The sequence below is a fragment of the Argentina silus genome, assembly GCF_951799395.1.
Source record: "Argentina silus genome assembly, chromosome: 12".
NCBI classification, from domain to species: Eukaryota; Metazoa; Chordata; class Actinopteri; order Argentiniformes; family Argentinidae; genus Argentina; species Argentina silus.
Window position 1 is genome coordinate 20,258,972 of NC_139666.1, and position 15,147 is coordinate 20,274,118.

General features: G+C 50.4%; 1 protein-coding gene across 1 annotated transcript in view; it reads right to left on the reverse strand.

Moving 5' to 3' along the window:
* adcy5 (adenylate cyclase 5) overlaps positions 1 to 15,147 on the reverse strand; it is a gene marked incomplete at both ends in the record, with an annotated part of 63,938 nt that overhangs the window by 3,230 nt on the left and 45,561 nt on the right. The window contains 11 exon segments of the mRNA XM_083681466.1: positions 219 to 377; positions 759 to 875; positions 2,200 to 2,287; positions 3,544 to 3,641; positions 4,930 to 5,074; positions 5,940 to 5,962; positions 10,313 to 10,450; positions 11,374 to 11,515; positions 11,921 to 12,060; positions 12,062 to 12,080; positions 14,224 to 14,351. Coding sequence (XP_083537592.1) covers positions 219 to 377; positions 759 to 875; positions 2,200 to 2,287; positions 3,544 to 3,641; positions 4,930 to 5,074; positions 5,940 to 5,962; positions 10,313 to 10,450; positions 11,374 to 11,515; positions 11,921 to 12,060; positions 12,062 to 12,080; positions 14,224 to 14,351 — 1,197 coding nt within the window.

The following is a 15,147-nucleotide window of genomic DNA, read 5'->3' on the forward strand; positions in this document are numbered from 1 at the left end:
ATGTGTGTAAAATAAAGTCATTAAAGCACGTAGGCTGTCTGCTACAGTAGAGTTGTGCACACACACACACACACACACACACACACACACACACACACACACACACACACACCACACACATACATACACCCAATGACTCCCCCCCCCCCCACACACACACACACAATCACCCACCCACCCCCACACACACGCCCCTCCCCCTCACCCCACACACACACCTCAGGGAAGTTGCAGGTGGGTGAGGTGGCACCACAGAAGCCCTCGTCTGAGTCCAGGGTGTAGTTGAGGGTGCGGGCGTGGCAGGCGTTGACGCTGTCGCGGCTGATGTTGAACTCCCAGCCAATGCACCCCTTCAGGTCCCTGGTGCTGCAGGTGAACTAGGGGGCCGAGGACACGCTGGGTCATTCTACTGTACACTAGTGACAAGGGGAGGCTAGTGGAGGTAGAAATCTGAGGACGGGCTCATTGTAATGAATGGAATGGAATGAGGAATGATACGTGTTTGATAGCATTCCTCATTCTATTCCATGCATTTCTACCTCCACCAGCCTCACCTAGTGTACAGTAGTATAGTAATATTGTATTGTATTGTGTTGTATCAGGGGAGGCTGGTGGAGGAGGCAGAAATCTGAGGACGGGCTCATTGTAATGCATGTAATGGAAAGAGGAATTCCATGTATCACACAATGTGCCTGTCCTCCAATTTCTACCTCCACCAGCCTCACCTGGTCCAAGGGGTGACAGTAGCGGTGACTTACGATGTTGACGAAGGCAGAGAAAAAGACCAGGATGATGGTGAAGACCCCCACCAGGGTGCTGTTGAGACGTGACTGGACGATTTTCTTGGAGAGGGTCTGCAGAGGCACTGGGAAAAACTGGGGGGGGGGGGGGGGGAGTTGTATTTAATGAAGTGTCATTGCACCAGGGGAGGCTGGTGGAGGTAGAGATCGGAGGACGGGCTCATTGTAATGCGAATGGAAATGAGGAATGGAATGATCAAACATGAATCACACGTGCTTGATACCATTCCTCCATTCCATTCCATGCATTACAATGAGCCCGTCCTCCGATTTCTACCTCCACCAGCCTCCCCTGTAATGCAACATAAGGCTGAATGTTAAAGCTGCTTTGGTTTCACCTGATGGCCACACAACGAATCCGGTAACATATTCACAACAAATCGGATCTATCCAATTGCATAAGGCAGTAGAAATGAACACAATAAATCGCTGATCCTATTACGATGAAGACATTTAACCTTAGATCTCCAATAGGGCCCAGGCCTCATATCGCTAAGCCCCCGCTTTCCGCTAAGCTTACAGTGTCGGAATTCACAACACGGGATAATCAGACGCACTTTGTCCTGATTGTTTGTTCTACCGGCTGATTTAAGGGCCCAACATATTTCCCCCATGGCTGCTACGGTATCAGCCGACGTAGAGAACAGGAAATTAAATGTCCTCCGGGCCCCCTGGCTAGGACCAACAACAGAACGCCGATGACATCAATCGCCTGATGCCTCAGCGAACGTCCTTAACTGACAAAACACTCCCACGGTGGGTTTGGTACGTCACTCCGTCGCACGATGACATGCCAAGCTCCCGACGGCAGCCCCTCATCGAGTCACACTCTCCGTGCGCACACACACACACACACACACACACACACACACACACACACACACACACAAACACACACACACACACAGGGGTAATCAGTGCCATCCAGCAGACACAGCTTAAGCTCTGTATGTTTGCCTCTGTCTTATGCTCAGGAGCCAGCCTACAGCCTGGCATTCCCAGACAGACGCAGCTCTGCATCCTCAGGCTGGGTGGTAGAGATGCCTGGCTGGGCTGGGACAGACTTGTGACGCGAATGTCCTGTGGTATGGTATGGTCTCGTCTCGGTCCAACATACGATGTCTGGACATTGACGTCATCATATGGACTTCTCAGAACACAAAACAACTTTACGGGGACAGCTGTACAAAGACGATTGCCGTCAGTATGTCTAGCGATGACGTGGCTGTCGTCGTGTAGACAATTTCGATAAAGACAAATGACAACAACAACAACAGTAGTTCTACTTCTTAATGAGCTAGTCAACAACAACATCCTCAACAAATGAGCTTCTCATTCACGTTTAAACCACACTTCTGAGTCCACCGGCACTCATTGGGTTCCAGAGGGGAGCACTTACCCCGAAACAGGAGTAGACCGCAGAGACAAACATGACGGTCATCAAGATGATCAGACACGTGACGTAGAAACCTATCATCAGAGTGGAACTGAGAGAGAGAGAGAGAGAGAATAAGTTAGTGGGTGAGAGACGTGGTGGAGTTGGATACGAGACAGAGTAACGGGTAGGGAGGGAGGGAGGACTAAAAAAGGGAGAAGAATGGAATAAACAGAGGAAATGAGAAAAGAAGAGAGTGAAGGGTTTGAAAACAATGAAAGGAAATAGATAACAGGATCATTAGAGAGGGGAGCCCGAGGGAGCGGGGTAGGGAACGAGGGATGAAACCAGAGGGATTGCGGAACGTGTGTGAAAAGGAGGAATATAGGTAGAGGGAGAACGCCTGAAACCCGGAGAGAGTGGTGAGATAAAAGGATCAAGGAGGAGGGATAATAAAAAAGGAATGATAAAAAAGATCAATACAGAGAGAGAGAGAGGGGGGGAGAGATAGGGAGGCAGAGGAGACAGATGGGGGAGGAGAGAGAGAGAGAGAGAGAGAGGCAGAAGGTATCTTTGAGAATGAACAAGCAGCCAGCATTACTTCAGCATTGCTCTCATCAGTCCACTAGCCTGGTGTTGATGGTGGTGGTGATGGAGGTGGTGGTGGTGGTGGTGATGGTTGTTGTGGGGGTGATGGTGATGGAGGGGGTGGTGATGGAGGTGGTGGTGGTGGTGGTGATGGTTGTTGTGGGGGTGATGGTGATGGAGGGGGTGGTGATGATGATGAGGGTGGTGGAAGGGGTGGTGGTGATGATGGTGGTGAAGGTGGTGGTGGAGGTGAGAGTAGTGGTGGAGGTGGTAGTGGTGGTGGTGGAGGTGGTGGTGTTGATGGAGGTGATGGTGGTGGTAGTGATGGTGGTGGTGAGGGAGGTGATGGTGGTGATGGTGATGGTTGTGTTGTAATGGTGGTGGTGGAGGTGGTGGTGGTGGTGATGGAGGTGATGATGGTGGTGATGGAGGTGAGGGTGGTGGTGGTGGTGTTGATAATGGTGGTGATGGTGATGGTGGTGGAGGTGGAGGTGGAGGTGGTGGTGGAGGTGAGGTTGACAGCAGGTGACAGGACATCCATTAGCGCTAGGCCAAGTCTCTGTCCCCCTGGCTCCACTGGGCCCATCTGAGCTGAGCTGAGCTGAGAGCCCCATCTCGATCCTGTCTGCCTCTGTCGCTTCCACTCATCCTCCCATCACAGCCCTCCCCTCCCCTCCCCTCCTCTCCCCTCCCCTCCCCTCCCCTCCTCTCCCCTCCCCTCCCCTCCCCTGATGTGCTTTAGAGGGAGCTGTGGAGCTCTAGAAGGAGATCCAGACTTACCGTGGTACGATGACGATCTGGATGAAGCAGATGAAGAGGAAGACGAGGGAGGCGCAGGCCACGTACGCTCCGAACCTGGAGTCCACCTGTTTGGAGTACTGTGGGAGAGAGGTGGGGATGTCGGGGGTTCAGAGGAAATGGTGAAAACTGTTCGTTAAGAGATTATACTTATGCACACATCTGGAGTTTTAAGCACTTTTACAGACTATTTTCTGGAAGAGAACAATATCCCAAATATGCTCCAGATATCACAATATTTGATTATATCTACTATTGGCCTAACCCTAATCCTGGTACCCTAACCTACTGTTGCCATTCAAACATCCACTGTGAAGGGCAGTGCCCCCGCACATGTCCTCAGCCAGAAGGGCTGGACCTGCTAGAGCCATTGAGCGTGAAGCACATCCCCGTTCACTGTTCCGTAACTCAGGAATAGTACACCAAGTGACAAGTGTGTGTGTGTGTGCTTGCGTGCATACCGTGCATGAGTGTGTGCGTGCGGGCGTGCCTGTGTGTGTGTGTGTGTGTCATCGTGAGAGAGAGAGAAAGAGAGAGAGAGAGAGAGTGGGAGGGAGCTAAAGACAGCAACTTAAAGTACACAGGGCAAGGAGAGCATTTAAAAATAGGGACAATTTCAACAAATGTCTTGAGAAGTCCTGAGGAGGTTTCTTGGAAGCCAACGGCTAAACGCCCACACAGCCCTATTCAGAGCCTGTGTGTATGGATGGATACAATACGGGGGCACGACAGTGTCACGCTGTGACAATGGCATGGAAGGGGTTACACCACTGACATCCAGATGGAGCTCTCGCTGTGTGCCCTTGGTAGGTGAATAAGTGGATCTCACGGAGCACAGGTAATGGAGGAAAACAATGGCAGCAATTATCTCACCCACAGCAGACTGGGGGCAGAGAGAGAGGGCTTTTGATCCGTTCTAAGTAGGCACTATGCAGCCCATTTGCTGCACCATGCCCTGGCACAAGAGAGGATGAGAGGATGGGCGAGAGAGGGAAGAGAAGAATAGGAGAGTGCAGGTTGATGACACGTCTCTCTTTGTCTCTCCGCCCCCCCCCTCCTCCTCCCCACTCTGTCTCTCTCTCTTCCACTCTCACCATTCCTCTCACCCTTCACTTCTCTTTCCTTTTATATCCACTTTCTTTTGCTGCTCTCTCTCTCTCTCTCTCTCTCTCTCTCCCCCCACTCTCTTTCGTCACCTCTCTGCTTTGATTGACTCACCCTGGGGACCGTGCTAAACTTGTGAGTACTGATGAAAGCTGTTTGCAGGGGGGGAGATTGCTTGTCATGGCCAATTATTTGGAGCAGATGGGAGGGATGGGGGTCTGGGGGGGGGTCGGGGGGGGGGGGGGGGGGGGGGGGCTTCTGTACCTTCTTCTCCAGGTCGGGTTCTCGGAAGGTCAACAGGAACTTCTTGACGTGCTCGGAGCGCAGGCGGTCGATGCTCCGGGCGTCGATGGCCCGGCCCAGGAACTCATCCACCTCGTCTTCTGGGTTCAGGTTCTCCTGCGTGTTTCTGAAAATGAAATGTCTAGATAACACAAGACGAGATGCTTTTTTCGTTTTGCCTTTCAGGGCTGCCGTCACAAGAGGAAAAGAAAAGAAAAGGTCCTTCAACTCTACGTCACACTCTCTCTCTCTCTCTCTCTCTCTACGGGGGGGTCAACCGAAGCACCAGCCTCACCACCACCAGCTTGCCCCACAATCAAGCGTTGAAGCAAGCAATGTGATTATTCCTCATTCCGTTCCATGCATTATAATGAGCCAGATTTCTGCCTCCACCAGCCTCCACTGAGTGAGCGCGGTGTGATTGTCTTATTCACAGACTTAGACTCTGGTCTCACTCCTCTGTGTCTCTGAAGTGCTTGTGAAACACATGCATGAACTGTGCTCAATGACAAATGGGCCTTCCCCATTGAGTGACACCTGGGTGAGCCAATCACATGCACTAATATCTCTAGAGGACTTCCCCTCCACACCCAGCGATAGATGTGCAAGGATGTTCTGGTCATGTTTTCGATGGCGATGGAGTTGCATAGTGGTTGTCTTATTTCTGTGACTGCTCAAGAAGCTACCCAGGGCCCAGTATCTCAAAATGGAACTTTTTGCTATCCAGAATCAGATGGCTGATTTCCATCACAAAAAATCAGCCAGATAGATCTGATGCTGGATAGCGTCATTCTGATCCTGATTAAACATTTTGAAATACTGGGCCCAGATGATTTGAAAGATGATGATTCAAAGAGCTGTGGTAAGATTACAGCTGTTTGTCTACGGACCCCCGAAAACACGAACATGACTCTCAGCAAAAGGTAGCCCACCAGTTTGGCTCACAAGAAGAGTTGAGAGAGTGGAGGAGGTGGGGGGGGATCTTTACTCACTTGTCCTTGGGGTCTTCAAAGCCCTAGAAGACAGAAAAGAGAAGAACAAACAGAGAGACTGTTAGCTATAAGACACAAATAGAGACACCTGACTTCCCCCAACACAATAAATACTTTCACCCAACTCATCCCAAGGACACATTTTAGACGATTTTTGGAAATGCGGTCACTTCAGTGCAAAATGGACGTAAATTTGAATGAGATAAGTGTAGGGATTGAGATTTGGGGCTGTTCAAAGTTTGCCTTAACCAGTACAGTAGTCCACCATGATATACAGTATCATCACTTTATGTCAGTGGAAGCTGGTGCAGGTAGAAATTGGAGAACGGGCTCATTGTAATGCATGGAACGGAATAACGACACCATTGATAGCATTCCTGATTCCATTCCATGCATTACAATGAGCCTGTCCTCCATTTTCTACCTCCACCAGCCTCCCCTGCTTTATCGTCCACCTTCATGCTTGCTTAAGTCAATAAGACTCAGCTGGTTCTCAGCAGAGAATAAAAATAACAAAGAATCCATTTGGGTCTGAGATGAGAGTGAATGTACCTGGAAAGAATCCACACAGGTGTTTGCTAAAAATGGAAACTGCGCTGAGACAAAAGAGACTCGCACCTTTCCTTTCTCAGCTTTAAACTCACAGCTCAAAAAATACAATGTTGGAAACAACAACCAGCTACCTAGGGGAGGCCAGTCAATTTTCTCTCTCTCTCTCTCCTTTTCTCTCTCTCTCTCCTTTTCTCTCTCTCTCTCTCCTTTTCTCTCTCTCTCTCTCTCTCTCTCTCTCTCACCTTTTCTCTCTCTCAATGTTGGAAACAACAACCAGCTAACCAGGGGAGGCCAGTCAATTCTTTCTCTTTCTCTCTCCTTTTCACTCTCTTTATCCCTCTCTCTCTTTTCTCTCTCTCTCTCTCTCTCTCCAATGTTGGAAACAACAACCAGCTACTTAGGAGAGGTCAGCCAATTCTCCCTCTCTCTCTCTCTCTCAAATGCCAAAACAGATCTATCTGTCTCTGTCTCTGTCTCCCCCCCTCTCTCTCTCTCTCTCTCGCTCTTTCCGTCATGAGATTAGTGAGGATGTCAGAGTTCTCATTAGAAGCTGACAGGGGCTAATTATAACAGTAGGGTGTTTGGTACCTCACTGCACGCCACTCACCATGTATTCACAACAACAGATGAACTGAAGCGTTGAAAAAAATCTATCACACTAGCGCCCTCTATTGGATGAAGACAGCAACAACAGGATAGGGAAAGCATCTCTGGGTCTGAGCTAGACAGTAAATGGTCAAATGTATAGAGGACCCAGTCAACGGCTTACCAGAGGAGGCTTGTGGAGGTTGAAATCAGAGGACAGGCTCATTTTAATGCATCACACCAGGCCACAACATATGATGAAAATATGAAAATCTCTTCTCCACATTTTGTACCCAAATATGGACTTAACTTAAGGTCTAATGAGAAACTAAAACACCCAGCAACCTTCTTTTGGACCTGGCGGTCCAGCAGAGGTCTACGCTGCGAAGCCTTTGGCAACATCCTCTAAAAACATAAAACTATCCCAATGATAAAGCATCCCTCGTCTGTAGTCTCTGTCCACAGAGAGGAACATCCCTGAATACCAGCATCTTCCCTCTTTACAGCGTATGCAATATGAGAGCTATGATTAATGGCATGGTAGGATGTATGCAAGAGAGACCCAATGGACACCCCATAAGTCATTTCTGCTCTGCTGCCTCTCGCGCCTATGTGCCTAGGCTTGGAGGACAGGGGGGCTAGTGGGAATTACTATCACACCCCTTCCCCTCTCACACACTCTCTCTCTCATTCCCACTTCTCCCTCTCCCTCTCCCTCTCCCTCTCTCTCTCTCTCTCTCTCTCTCTCTCACTCTCTCTCTCTCTCTCCCCTCTTTCTTTGCACTTCCTTTATCTGTGCTGCTGTATGATTTATGAGTGGCGCAGGGGGATGATGCGGGAGAGAGGGAGTGAGAAAGAGAGTGAGTGAGTGAGAGAGAGAAGTGGTGGAGAGGGATATGAGACAGGGTAATGGGGAGAGAGAGAGAGAGACAGAGAGAGAGAGAGAGAGAGAGAGAGAGAGAGAGCTAGCTAGCTTAGACAAACATGTTCAGAGCAGCGACGGTCTACGGTATGAACTTGAAGCGGATGACTAAGAACAGCGAGGACGGGAGGGAGGGAGGGAGGGAGGGAGGAAGGGAGGGAGGAAGGGAGGGAGGGAGGGCCAGCAGAGAGCCGGAGACGTCCCACTGCGTAGTGTGTTCATTCGCAACGAAGTGCCTTGGCTTTGTCGATACAGATGTCACAGCTGGCCAGTAATTGAGTGTGCGGAGACAGACAGAGCGTACGCCCACATTCCCACAGCACATCCACTGAGCCGCCTCATATTCATCAGATCTCTGTAGGCTACTCAGCGGGGGGGGGGGGGGGGGGGGGGTGGGTGACCAGGAAATAATCATCTGAACAAAATCCATCTGTGCATCCAGAATGCGAGGGCCGGAAGCAATTATTATCTTATTGACATGATATTTCTTGGGCTGTTAATGACAGCCACATCCTCTGCATCATTCTATTCATATCTTGAGCCCCTGGGGGACCATGACAGTAAACTGTGGTTTTACATTTAAGTACTGTACTGTAGCTTGGTCATTGAGATAGATAGCCTGCCCTGCCATAAAAAAACAAACTAGTCTGCTTTATATACAGTACAGTAAGATATAAAGAAAGGCCAGTTATTAGGAAAATGGCTGCCAGTGCTCTTGGGCCTCCTCCGGTCAGATAGTCGTACCGTGGAGATCAGGGGAGGCTGGTGGAAGTAGAAATATGAGGACGGGCTCATTGTAATGCATCAAGTGGAATGAGGAATGCTATCTTTCTATTCCATGGCCATCCTCTGATTTCTAACCATGACCAGCCTCTCCCTGGTGGGGATATAAACCTGAGCCTAGTGTAGGTGATTAGTGTTGGTGGGCAAGGCTGTGCTGTGGCGTGCCAGCGGGTCACATTCAGTGCCCACGTGAGTAAGTAAGGTAAACTTTAAGGTAAACATTCTCCTGAGGTAAACAACAAGAGATCCCCGGCGTGAGTCACCGTGGGATTGATGGGATCCCGCGGGAGGCCTGGCGGGGAGGGGGTGGTCACAATGGCCACACATCTGGAGATGCTCTCTCTGCTGGGCTGAGCTGTGCTGTGAGAGGTGGTGCGTCTGTCTGCCTGCCTGCCTGTCTGTCTGCCTGTCTGTCTGTCTGCCCGCCTGTCTGTCTGCCTGCCTGTCTGTCTGATTGCCTGCCTGCCTGTCTGTCTGCCTGCCTGCCTGCCTGCCTGCCCACCCCCTGCCTGCCAGCCTGTCTGCCACACCCTCCACCCTTGAGACCACTGAGGAGGCTGCAGGGCATTAATCACACGGAGGCTCCCCCGTCTCAGCAGACAAGAGCAGGGGATGGGTGGGGAGGTACAGCAGTTGTACCCTCACATGACATCCAGCTCCACTTGTATGTACTGGAGGTACAGGCAGGCATGTACTGAAATGACATTCAATAGCATTTCCTTGTTTTGACACCATTCCTCATTCCTTTCCGTGCATTATAATGCGCCTCCGATTTCTACCTCCACCAGCCTCTACTGCTGTGTACAGAGGCATATCACGAGAACAGGTGTACTGTGTGTGTGTATCCCTGTCAGGTGACAGCAGCAGTCTATTGTAATTAGAGGCTGAGGAACCACCTAGGGATACCCTGGCTGTGGCCATGCTGCTCTCTTCTCCCTGGTGCAAGAGAGGGAGAGAGAGGGGGAGAGAGAGAGAGAGAGGGGGGGGGGGAGAAGGAGAGAGAGAGAGAAGGAAAGAGAGAGAGAGAGAGAGAGAGGGGGGGGGGAGAGAGAGAGAGAGAGAGAGAGGGGGGGGAGAGAGAGAGAGATGGGGAGAGAGAGAGAGAGAGGGGGGGAGAGAGATGGGGAGAGAGAGAGAGGGGGGGGGAGAAGGAAAGAGAGAGAGGGGGAGAGGGAGAGAGAGAGAGAATGAAGGAGAGAGAGAGAGGGGGGGGAGAGGGGGAAAGAGAGAGAGAGAGAGAGAGGGGTGTGTGTGTGTGTGCGCGCGCGTGCATATGTGTGAGAGAAATTGAGGCCAGGTGATCCTGTAGCTGAATGCTGAGCTCCAGAGAGAGAGAGAGAGAGAGAGAGAGCCTGGGGAGCCCATTCTCTAAACGCCTCCACGCATCACCATCCTTCATCCCTACACACAGAACCCCGGCCTTGCAGTGAAGGAACAGTCAGCGTACTTTAAAGGTAACCAGAGTTCAGGTTATTTTCGAATGGGTAAACAAACAAACAACCAAACAAACAAGCCCCCCCCCCCTTCGTACCATCCTCTTCATCTCCTTGGAGACCTGGTTGCCCCCCAGGTGGTTGTAGAACGGCCGGTCGGTCCAGTGGCCCGTGTTGTGACTGACGGAGTTGGTGCGCTGACGGTTCATCTTGGCGATCATGGCCTTCTCTTCTTTCTGCCAGGGGAGACAGAGGAGAAAAACACACTGAAACATCACTGCAGATCACTCTGCTGGAGGGTGTTGATTATTACATGTCTCTCAACAGAGCACTTATGAGAGGGAGAACTGATCTGGGAGCGCATGTAGTCAACACATGATTCACCTGGACAGGTACAATAACATAACAATAACTGCTAAAGATATTTTATTTATAGATTTACACACGCACACACACACACACACACACACACACACACACGCACGCACACACACATGCGCATACACACACACACACACAATAACACAAGGCAGGGGAGGCCAAGGTAAACCTTGTAGGGCTTGTCGAGAAGCCTCCCCTATAAAGTAATAAAAGAAAGAGAAAGAAAATGCAATAAAAGACAGCCCTCGGCTCATCATAAACTGTATGTCACGACAGGTGTGTAGCAAGTATCTGCGATCACCAGAGCCTCCCATTCCCAGACACACGTTAGCATGTGTTAGGGGTACGGCAGGGCAGGCTGGTGGAGGTCGATATCCACGGGGCTCATTGTATATTCCATTCCATGCATTACAATGAGCCCGTCCTCCGATTTCTGGCTCCACCAGCCTCCCCCGTGGTGTCATGGTAATATGAGTCTTTAAGAGAGAGTTCACATGACATGCTAGCTGGGTTGGAGTCCAGGCCACTGATACTGATAGCTATAGGACCAAGCCTGATAAAGAGGGTCATATACCGTACATAAACAAACAGGATCTCCTGGTGACAGAAGAGATGATCTCACTCGAAGTGACACCATTTTCCTCTAACGCGAGCAGGCCGACTGTTTATAGAAGCGTTACATGCGGAACCATGGTAAATAGGGTAGCGTTTCTTATCGAAAACATGTCTCTGTGTCAATATGTCACACTGGTTTAGGGAGGAGGAGGACCGAAAGTACCCTTTTCTGGCTGCAGCCCACAATGAGGTAGGTTTCAATGTTGTGCTTCTTCAGATAGACGTTCCTCTCTCCGCCTGAGCCTGGCTCCACGTCATAGTCCCCATTCAGGTAGTTGAGTGTGGCCTTGGTGATGTGGATGCGACTGGGAAGGACAATGGCACAGTGCAAGTGTTAACACACGTGCACACACGCACGCACGCACGCACGCACGCACGCACACTCCATGAACCTCCAAACTCCATTTCATTATACCATAGAAAAGCAGCATTGGGTAATACTGTGCACACAATATCATTGTGGAAATACTTGATGCCATTTCCAAATTACTTTAAGTTGACCTTGTCCTTCATTCAAATGCTAGTCACAATGTGAATTCAATGAATTAATGAATGGGCAGGGTGGCTATGTGCTATTTGCTGTAACTGGGTGTACCAACATTGTATTTGACATTTAAACGTGTGTATTCACTCAGCCTAGGAGAGGAGATGTTCTGTAGAGTGATTGGCTGGATGTCTGTGTGTCCTGTGTGATGATAGGACAAACTCACCCTGCCTCGCCCCCCGCCTCCATATGATTGGCTAGCGTGACATCGTTGGACCACACATCGAACTGCCACTTCCTGAGTCCCAGCACCCCACAGTGGACCCTGCCGCTGTGGATACCCACCCTCATGTTTACATTGACCCCTTGTGACCTCCCTCACCAGCCTGGAACACACACACACACACACACACACACACACACACACACAGACACAGTGAGAGAGTTGAAAACGTATGACTAAGGGTTGAGTGGACTTAATGCCATGCACACACGCACGCACGTGCACGCATGCACACACACACACACGCACGCACACATACACACACGCACAAACGCACACAAAAGAAATCCACACACAAATCCTGCGGATCTCCCTATCCTGACAATGAAATGATGTGTGGCCTGGGTGCTCCAGTATTGCCTCTCACTAACGCTCGACACCCCCTCACTCCCGATGATGCAACAGCACACAGACACAGTTAGCAGACAAGAGGAGAGGAACACGGTGTCTGTCCCCCACCTCCGTGACTCATACCCCCGTTCACTGGGAGAGAGTGGAGAGTAGAGCTCTGTTGTGGAGAGAGAGAGAGAGAGAGAGAGAGAGAGAGAGAGAGAGAGAGAGAGAGAGAGAGAGAGAGAGAGAGAGAGAGAGAGAAGAGAGAGAGAGAGAGAGAGAGGCCTGCCTGTAGATTTGTGTGGTCTCTTTCTTTAACCGATGTAGTCACATACTTAGCCAGTGCTGTAACCAGCCTCACAAATCTAATGACGACGTCAGGGCTAATGTTCCCGCTGAGGGGGACCACCTCTGAGTTGCAGACCACTGCTGACTCTCTCCGTGAATGGTCAGATGAGAGAAAGGCCATGTCCTCAGGACAGTCATTTATACTGTAAATCTCTCCATGAACAGATGGCCTGAGGGGTTTTAAAGACTATGTCAGTGTTTTTTGATGTATGTGTTTCCCCTGTGGAAGAGAAGCGGAAGAAATGCAGTGACCACAGCCGCTGTGGCCTGAGGGACTGACTGCAAAAAACGGAGACACATAGACCAGCACGCACGCACGGACGCACGCACGGACGCACGCACGCACGCACGCACGCACGCACGCAGTCTGGCTTTTTCTGCATCCCAAACAGAACTGAAATGTCTGATTGGCGATGTGTCTGCCCACACACACACGCAAACACACACACACACACACACACACACACACACACACACACACACACACACACACACACAGCCCTGCTGCTGACAGACAGGAGCGCTGAGCGGCAGACAGACTCAGTCAGGCTCGTGGGCGGGAGAGGAGAGAGACCGACGTCTGTCTCATCACATTCACACACACACACACACACACTGATCAATACATCGGCCCTGAACCGACAACCCATATCTCTCTGTGCAGACGCCCGTGAGAAACTACAGACACAAATACAGCAGAATAGGGAAAGAGGGGGGTGGGGTGGGGGAGGGGGGAGGGGGGAGGGGGGGCGTACAGTAATCAGCATTTTGTCTTCATGGAGCGTCTCTCGCACATCCCGCACCTGGGCTCATTTAGCCACCCTCCACAGAGACACATTAGGCTAAGTGCCTCTTCAAGGGTACACAGCGAACCTGATTTGAACCTGTCTGGGTTTTCCCTGAGCCCGGGACCGGAGAGCTACCCCGGCTGGACTCGAACGCACACTCCTGCTATGGTATTGCACCTCCTACGCTGCTGAGAAGGTGCAATGAAGGTCGGAAAACAAAACGTCGGAGAAACGTCGTTCAAGTACTGTGTCTGCTTCAAAGGGTCCGGAACAGCAGCGATCAACACTGGTTCTAGAGAGCGACAGGGTGTGCGTGCTTTTGTTTCGGCACAGCACTGACACAGCAGGTTCAATCGGTCAAGGTCTGAATGAGCAGTTGGCTGGTGGAGGCAGAAATCGGACGGGGTCATTGTGACGCGTGGAACAGAATCAGGAATGGTATTAAACACGTGTTCCTCATTCAATTTCTCAATCCATTCCGTGCATTACAATGAGTCCGTCCTCCGATTTCTACCTCAACCAGCCTCCCCTGGTGTACTGTTAGTGCTGAACTGGAACCAAAGCCTGCACAACCTGTAGCTCTTCACAACCATGATGAAAAATGGTCTAGAAGGTGGTTCAGTGTGAGCTTAGCCAGACCAGACCAGACCAGACCAAACCAAACCAAACCAGACCAGACCAGACCAGACCAGACCAGACCAGACCAGACCAGACCAGACCAAACCAAACCAAACCAGACCAGAACAAACCAGGCCAGGCGTGCTGTGTCATACTCACGAGATAGCCTCGATCATGTCCACCCCCATCTCCACACAGCAGTGGGCATGGTCAGCCCTCGCCTCCGGCAGCCCCGACACACAGTAGTAGCAGTCTCCCAGGATCTTGATGCGCAGACAGTGGTTCTCCTGTTGACGCGCACACACACACACACACACACACACACACACACACACACACAAATGCACGCCAACACATACACACACACACACACACACAGAAAAAGAGTGGCTGTTACTAACACTTACTATGACAGTAAAGAGGGTTTTACTTAAGACAGCCCTCTTATGTGATTGTTGTTTCCAACTCTCTGGATAAAAGCATCTGCTGAATGATTTAAACAGTTGGAGGAAATCCTCAGCCTTTACTGTGAATTCAAAAATCCAAACCAGTACAGTTGATTCCCAGAATGTTGGACTCACATTTGCCTCTCACCAGGGATTACTTCATAGTAGGATAAGCAATGGGTATGCGTGGGGAGGGACATTATACAATTAATCAAATCAAGCGTTGTGATTGGCCGGGAAGCATGACAGCCGCTCTGATATCCACGATACAGCACACCCTATCGAGTGTTATTGCTTAAGTAGTGTAGGAATTTCACCCTTGTGAAATAAGATGTCTTGCAGTTCCAAAAGCGTTCAGTCAAGTAAGTTCATTGTCCAAGCAAAATCGTATTGTACGGTACACAGAGTATATGAAAGGCAGCTCAAATACAACAACATGTTTGAGAGACACACATTTGATACAAGAGACCCCAAAGGTGTGGTGACCTGAAAGTGGGAGTGGTTAACAATAGCCTTCCTGTCCACCATTCGAGTGGCAGATAGCAGTTTCAGGGGAGTCGCTGAGGCCCCTCATTCATTGTTCCATATGGTGACTAGACAGACCTGTTTGATTAGCATTATGATGACATTTCCTTAC